Source organism: Dreissena polymorpha, chromosome 10 (genome assembly GCF_020536995.1).
Source record: "Dreissena polymorpha isolate Duluth1 chromosome 10, UMN_Dpol_1.0, whole genome shotgun sequence".
Lineage (NCBI taxonomy): Eukaryota > Metazoa > Mollusca > Bivalvia > Myida > Dreissenidae > Dreissena > Dreissena polymorpha.
Genome location: NC_068364.1, coordinates 70837680 through 70846371, shown reverse-complemented (window position 1 = coordinate 70846371; position 8692 = coordinate 70837680). Strand labels below are relative to the sequence as shown.

Sequence of the window (8692 nt, the reverse complement as noted above, 5' to 3'; positions counted from 1 at the left end):
GGAGGAGTTCTGCTTGCGTACGAATTTCGTTCCACTTTTAATTGGTGTATAGAGCCGAAGTTGGGAGTTCAGCTCAAGTTTCTTGTAGGTATGCCTACAATAGTTGCCATTGCCAACAGTAATCCAGAAACCCATAATCACATGTATAAAAATAAATGGTAATTATTCTGTAGCCCATCTATGAAATAAATGCTTAAATTGCATTGCTTCTATGATCTTGTTTTTTTCTCTTCGATATTTATGAATATTACGAATGAAATATATCTCAAATGTGTGTGTTTTTCTTCTTTGATTTTTTTTATTTGCTTTTTACTGACCAGTACGAATTATGTATTAAAGTATAAAAAGCATACATGGGATATATTGTCATGGCCTATGTGGACCATTACCACCAGGAATTACTTTCAAAAAACAGTTAAATGAAACCAAAGTGGTAATTTATGCATTTTACACGCTCCAACATGTTTATTTTCTATGACCCAAATGATGTATTTTTATACGAACTAAAATAGTGTTATTTCTACGAACCAAATTTGTGTATGAACCACAAAGTGTATATTTAAATGAGCACAAATGTTTTTCTCCAAAACTTAATGGTGTATAAATGTGTCTGTATATCAATATGTCTATTTATCTAATAAAACAGCAGGATTCCGTATGTGACTGCCACAGCTGAAGAACACCAATCTCCGCGCACAGTTGTCGTTCCATGCCCTCACATACAACCTCGGGAAGTACAACCTCTTCCATTACAAGAAAATCCTACCTGATTTGGTAGCATTTTATTTATTTTGTTAAAGTATTGTATTAAAAAAGTAGGGGTTTTTTTCTTTTATATTTTGAAAATAATAATTTGAGGTTCATTCTAAACAAAATACCAAAATTATAAAAAGAAAAATAACAACGGCAAAATTATAAAACACTTGGCTAGGCTATCATCACGTGTTATGAAGGCAGGAATTTGATCCAGCTATGCTGATTCCAGTCAAATGTGTGCAGGTAGGAAGAACAAAACAGAAATGCTGCGGTGATTGCGCGTTTTTAAGTCCGGCGTTATATCACATTGAAATTGTAGTGGGAATGACAAGCATGTTGGTATATCGTTATCAATAAGTTTCGAACCTAAGTTTTATTTTTTTCATAGCAAGATTATTAATTTGCTTAAAATAAACACATGTATGCGGTGACGGCATCACATACGTAACATAATGATTGGCGTTTAATAATATTAATAAAAGGCTTTAAATAATTTCAATATTGAACATGTTCTTAATCCTCTAAAATGTAGTATTATTCAATATTTTTCATATTTATTAATTTAATTGTGTTGCAAATTATTTGAATGGAGAAATGTTCCATGTGGAATACGTGTAGAATTCTGATTGGTTGTTTTCGGATGACTCCGCTGTCCCCTTCCCGCCAAAAACCTTCTCTCCGTACTTCCGATTCGTACGCCTTAGGGTACCATGGAAACGGTCGAACAAAATTGTATTGGTTCCGAAATTACAGTGGAAATGCCTGCAAATATAGAAATCAATTGAACTTGTATTGTTTTAAAATATATGATTTGTTTGATCATACTATTAGACCTATGCCATACTTGTTGTAAAACATTAAAACGCTTGATTATGCATATACGTGATTTATACTGAATTGTAAATGATCTATGTTTCTGTTTAAGTGTTTGTTTTACGGAGTTCACAAATATTTTTTAATGCAATTGTATTGTTAAATAAAAACACAAAAAGTTTTGGGATCATACTGTAAGACCAAAGCCACACAATTTGTAAAACAATAAAATGCACAATTATGCAAAAACGAGATTTTTACTGAACTGTAGAAGATCTATGGAGCTGTCCCATAAAGCATGTCACGCTCTAGGCCGGTGGAGGGGTGTAAGAAATTGTGACCGTTTGTGAGAGGAGTGAGGGGAGGTTGACGTCATACATTTATTTATTTTTTAATTTATTTCTAATGTATTCATTAATTTTTAGGAGAATTTAATAGCATTAATTATTTGAATTAAATTCATCTAAAAATAGAATGCATACGTTTCTTTTGGATGTGTTGTTCACGATTCCTCTCGTTAGGAATGCAATAAAATGTTCAAAAGTGTGACGTCATTTAAGGGGAGGGGTTAAGAGTTTTGTGAAAATGCGTGACAGCGGGTAGGGGAGAGGTTAACAATGGTACAAAAAAGGCGTAATATACTTTATGTACGGCCCCTTAATTTCTTTTAAGAAATTGTTTTGAAATTGTTTTGACTCAGTTCAAAAGAATCATTTTTATTCTTAAACATGATTGTATTGTTTATAAAAAATAGTCCGCATGACTACGGACGTTCTCATGCTAGGCACCTGTGATGGTCGTCATGGAACATCGTGGACGGTTGCCATGGCCACAGTGCGTCCATCTTGATGCCTGAGTGGTCCATCATTCCGTAGTAATAGCCGTACAGAAGAATGGTTAGGAAAACGCCTGCAAAAGAAAGGTATATTGAGTTCACGGCGTTTACACTTACTGTACGGCATAATTAATATTGGCAGGTTATGTTACCTTTGCTTCCAATGTGTAAAATCGTGTATGCATTTTCTAAACTGACACGTAAAACATTGTTGTCTTGAATTTTGGCCGCTCACACAAAAACGGTATAATTAACATCGACAGGTTTTTTACCCTTGCTTTCTAAGTGAAAAATTAATGGTGCATTTCCAAAATTAAAAACAAAAACAAAATGCACTCAACTTAATAATCAGATAAAAGTTTGCATCTCCGTGGTCTGGTCCAGCGTCAACACAACAACAAGCTAAACCCAATACAAGTAACCAGCATATGCCAGTGTTAGTGCAAATAGTTTGAATGTGTGTGAACACGAAGAAATGGTATTCATATGACATGTTTCATCTATTGCCTCATTAGATCGTAACTTTTTACGATTAAAGACGACGGTTGTTAAATGTAAGGTTTTACTGGCCTACGTTATTTAATGAACAGTTTTTAATACATTAGTGAATGAGAACGGACAGTTGAAAGTAAATATATGTATTAAATTTGGACTTTGCGTTCGGTGCTCAATTTAGGTAGTTCGAATCTCGGCCGGCTTTAATATTACTAATACGAGTGATTTCGCTAACCCCAATAATTCAAAACTAAAGACCCGAAGCACAAAATATTGTAGTAATAACTCTTATTTGTACTGACGTGCGTAAGTAGGTATTTAACATACACAAAAAACACACAAGAAAAACGAGCTCATTTTTCAGGCGAAATACTTTAGAAACAACTTGGGTATGAAAACTATCATGTCATTGACATTACATGGTTATAATAAAAACGAATAAGTTATTTATTCTTAAAAAATATATTATCTTGTCGAACCTTATTGCTTAGAACAGGGAAATTATAGGCAGTATTTTACCAACATACACTTAAAATGTATGTTTGTCAAAATTCACGAATTAAGTTGTTATTGTTATTTTTGGTTTAATAAGTACTGATTTTTCATTACTGATAGTATCCCATCTGCCTGTAACGGTACAGAGACCACCTCACGTGTGTGTTCTGGTACCAAGAACAACTCGCTCGAGTGTAACGCTGGAGAAAACAACTCATATGCATGTTAAGATAACCACTTACCTTCGTGTACAGGTACAAAAAACAACAACTCACCTGCTTGTAACGGTACATAGTACAACTTACCTTAGTGTAACGGTACGGAGAACAACTAACCTTAGGTAAACAGTACAAAACCAACACAACTGCGTGTACAGGTACATATAACAACCCACCTGCGTGCACAGGTACAAATAACAACCCACCTGTGTGTCAGGGTACATATAACAACTGACCTGCGTGTAACGGTACATATAACAACTTACCCTTGTGTAATGGAACCAAGAACAATTCGCAACGCGTGTAACGCTGGAGGAAACAACTCATCTGCGTGCTCAGGTACAGAAACTACAAACAAGCGTGTACAGGTACAGAAAACCACGTACATGCGTGTTCGGGTACAGAGAACAACTCACCTGCGTGTAACGGTACGACAATCACGGGCCATGCCACTAAGATCTGGTAGAAAATGAACTCAAGCGGATGCGTGGCGAATACACCATACAACGTGGGGCTCTTGTTACGATGGTGAACCTTGTGAAAGTGACGATACAGGAATGGGGTATGGAACATCCGGTGAGCGTAGTAGATAATCGCCTCGTTGTAGATGAACAGCGCAGGAACGGAGAGGAGAAGGTATGCCAAGCCGTACTCGTCCGGCCTCGCGTATAACGTGCATTTACCTGAAGTTGAAAATCATGACAACGAGATGACTAACATATGGTAACAAAAACATGAGGTAAATGTATTAGTTAAAAAGAAGTTGAAAACGTCATCGACCCCCCACCCATCCACCCACCCCGACCTCACATTTCTGTTCATGTTGTGTAATGGTAGAAGGATATTTTGGATATTTACGCGTGACGATGAGCAAACTAAATCATAAATCATGGTAGCAAAACAAAATAAATCCCGAGAACTGTCTCACCTCCGTTCATGATATAACATGAGATAAATCCCGAGAACTGTCTCTCACCTCCGTTCATGATATAGCACGAGATGAATCCATAGGCGACGGAGCTTATGAGCACGTTGAAGGAACCCAGTAGGAACTCGTGCCACTCGGTAGAATTCGAGAGCCAGCGATCTGGCTGACACTTCCACTCCTCCGCCTGCGAATGAAATTTCGTTCAGTATTTGTGCTTAAAGTGTAAGCAACATTTTAGTACTCATGTTATCCTCCAACAAAGCGGGATGGGGGAGGGGCATTAAGCCTTTAACTAAAGCATTAAATAGGTCGCCGTGTCCTAGTGAATATGGTGTCCGACTAGCAACCGGGAGTTTACATGTTCGATACCAACTCATGTAGCGTTCTTTAGATCTCCCAAAAGGAAAGAAAGTATTGGTTCTACCCAGTCAACGAACTCGAGAGCGTTCAAATTGGTCATAGCCTTTCGATGCAATCGAACTAAAATAAATAGGTCAAACTAAGAGGGGATTCAGTTCTTGTGAAATACGTGACATGCTTGTAACCAACAATCTATTACAAATTTAATCCACCCACAAAGCGGGGTTATTATAATTAAACATTTTGACGATATATACCGTATAACTGAAACGCCAACTCATGTTGCCACCGAATATGTGATTTTTGCGTGAATCATTATATTTTTATTTTTAAAGATACACAACAAACATTTTGTTAAAGATTTTTATTTATAAAACACACACGTGCCGTCAAACGTCCAGTGCTCATGACGCTTTTCGTAAGGTCGACTTATACTGGTTTCGACCGAGGCTTTAGGCTAGCACAAACATACGTACCTTATATTTTCTATTCCTGTAAAAGTAATAGTCGAAACTCATCCCGATACCCCAGAACGTGCTGAAAGAGACGAGGACAGTAACCGCAACGTAGATTGGCAAGTCTTTAAACCCCGCAACCTGCAGCTGACGTCCAAGCTGAGACGTAGTATTCACTTTTACGTCAGACGTCGGCATGACGTCACGTAGGAAGTCCTTTCCTAAATATTTGGCGACTAGGAACCATTCGCCTATCAGAAATAAAATATGGTATTATCAATAAACACCATTTTCATATAACTACCTATTATTTTGCCATGATGACCTAACATATTACATGTTTACGCCTTATCCGATGTTCACAGATGTTTCATAAAAAATACATTATACAATGGAGTGAATGTCAACGATCAGTTAGGTTTAATTAAGCGAGATTTCGTTGTTAGTGAGGGGAAAGGTTGGCGGATTTTGTTAAACAATTTGCGCATAAGCGTTAAATTCAATCTGAATGTGTGTGGGGTTTTTTTTAAAGTAACTTTGTATATACACAACTTAATTTTAATACTGTTTTGATAAGCCGGGAAAAAAGTTTAAAATAAAATGATTATTCTTGTTGATTGAAGAAGTCTTAGTTCTTGTTTCAGTATCGGTAACATATATTGTAAGTACCGGCAGAAGTATAGGTTAACACGGTTGATGACATACAGAAACGATCATATGTTTGTACCCAGAGTCGATCCTATATTTACAGTATAGTTTATGACAACAATGCGCTTCGATATAACGATCTCCCATGTGTCCTCTCACTTTCGATAAAGAATGTTTTTGTTGTTTTTTGCTCTAGTTTTTTTTGTTTTTAATTTTTAATTACAACAATACACAGTGCTAATATTCACTTCTGTCATTCTAATTTGCGATCAATAAATTATGGTTCGATTGTTTTTCGTTGAATGTGTCCTCTATTTGATTACATGTCTTAAATTTCACTTTGTTTTATTTCTAAAAAAATCTTTTAAAAATGATGCATTGTCTTCACGTTTTTTTTTGTTGGTAAAAGATAGTCTGTTTTTTCAATGATATCAAAAAACGCGTTTATATTTTACCATCGCAGTTCTTACTGTATCACAAACAGATCAAATACAGGCAGGGTGTTGCGCCCGGTTTGGTTAAGTGTTGCTCGTTATAAGACATTGCTGATTATGTATCTTCGGATTAAACAACGAACAACTTTGTGGCAACAACAAAAAGGCTTAACATGCCAAATGTTATTGCCCATACATATTTCAACTATTTATCCACTTCATACCTGTTTACGAGTTCAGCTATATGACTCTTGATTTATAGCATCGCGTATAATCGCAATCAAGCTACATATATTAACCCATGTATGCCTAGTGGACTCTCCCATCCTTCTAAATTGGATGAATTTATTTCCAAAATTAGGGTTGTCTAGTATATTAAATTCTTTATTAAGAATAATTCTTAAATAAATTCCTTTAAGTTAATAGCGCAGACCCAGTCTCATCTGGGTCTAAGCTGTTTGCCAAGGCCTTTTTCTGGACGCTAGGCATTTAGAAGGATGGGAGAGTCCACTATGCATAAATGGGTTAAACCATGCGAGACGGCATTAACATAAGGCCTTTAAAGAGAGATCAATATTGCACTGTTCAAACAACAGCGTATGTAAAAGACAATAGTTAGACAAGTTCAAGGCTGGCCTTGACTTGATATCGCGCAAGTCGGAATTTACATAAGGTATTTAAAAAGCGGTGACAAAAGAACTGTTGAAACGACAGCTTATGTAAAATTCTTAAGAGGTCAATTATGCAAACAAAATTAAACGTTGTTTTCGGGGGGGGGGGGGGGGGAGGGGGGAGGGAACTGTATAGGAACCATCCATACTGATATGATATTAAATATACCTCTGCATAGAATAGAATATTGGAGTAATTGTTTAAGATGAAACATATAAGTATGAACGAACTGGCGTTGCTAATACTCTAAATGTGTGCAACTGCTGTGTCCGCTTATTATTTTTAGCGGAAATAAAATAGAACATATAAGCTGCGTTCTTAGAAAACTGGGCTTAATGCAATCTGCACAGGCTAATCAGGGACGGCACTTTCCGTTTTTATGACATGTTTCGTTTAAATGAAGTCTCTTCTCAGCTAAAGATCCAATTTAGGCGGAAAGTGTCGTCCCGTATTAGCCTGTGCGGACTGCACAGGCTAATCTGGGACGACACTTTACGCACGTGCATTATGACTAGTTTTCTCAGGACACGACCTATATGTTCTTTTGTTCTGAACAATCATTTTACATCGTTTTAAACGCAATTCTGCATGCCAATACTTTTCAAAAAAAAAGTGCAATTTTGTAGATATACAGTTTCATTATATGTTTATGAAACTCAGACAGCATTAAGTAGATTGCACGTTTTCTATTGCTCACAGTTTTTGTGTTTTAAGCATTTTTTCCTTAAACAAGAATCATTTTCTTAAGACACATACAATAAACATTCAAAACACCGACAAACCCATTCGTAAGCTTAAAATAACTTGCTTTCAATCTGTGTATATACTTAAGACTTTAAACATGACAGAGGTTAATAATTCTTCTAAAATGGGATGCATCTAACATTCTTTCCTTTCCGATCACTTTAAGTGGAAGTGATTGCACATAGTTTCGCGGACTTTACATCTATTTGTTATATACTGTCAAAGGGTCATACGTCTGTTTAAACTGGTCGCCTAAAGGTATGACCATCTAAGATCACTCACGTACAGTCGGATGGTAAAGCGCAAAAATTGACCCCCCCCCCCTTTATGCGTGCATAAAAATCCTTCCATATCTGTAATGGTGGCGGCAGTGGTTATACTTAGCTACGAACGTTTATAGCGATAAATGTAACATATAATGGAGGTATCTACAGCGAAGAGTGTGTAACCTATCAACAAATAAACCGCGTTATGGGCGTAGTGCATGTTCTTAAAGTGTCGTCCAAGATTAGCCGGTGCAAACTGCGTAGGCTGTTCAGAGACAACAATTTCCTCCTATTTTGGTTTAGAATAGACATCCTTAAAACGAAAAATTATATAAAGCAGAAAGTGTCGTCCCTGATTAGCCTGTGCGGCAAATGCATTAATTACGTTTTTCTTTTTCAGAATGCGGCTAATATAATTGCATACACTCTGACCTACCTCTAGCTGCGGTCGCCAAAACGAATACGCCGACCATAAACACTCCTTTACTAACAAGTCCCCAGACGTCCCACGATGATTTTAGCTCCATCCCCTGTTTATGAACATTTGTTGTCGTCATGCCTGGGCGTGTCCTT

At 36.7% G+C, this 8692-nt stretch overlaps 1 protein-coding gene across 1 annotated transcript; it reads right to left on the bottom strand.

The window, feature by feature from the left end:
* Positions 1 to 1334: 1334 nt before the first annotated feature.
* On the bottom strand, positions 1335 to 5555 carry LOC127849218 (uncharacterized). The gene is made up of 5 exons (XM_052381937.1): positions 5377 to 5555; positions 4589 to 4724; positions 4029 to 4295; positions 2358 to 2478; positions 1335 to 1518 (listed from the first exon to the last, which is right to left on the bottom strand). The coding sequence occupies exons 1-5, from the start codon at positions 5551 to 5553 to the stop codon at positions 1335 to 1337; spliced, it is 885 nt and encodes a 294-aa protein (XP_052237897.1). The 5' UTR covers positions 5554 to 5555.
* Between the last annotated feature and the right edge of the window lie 3137 nt (positions 5556 to 8692).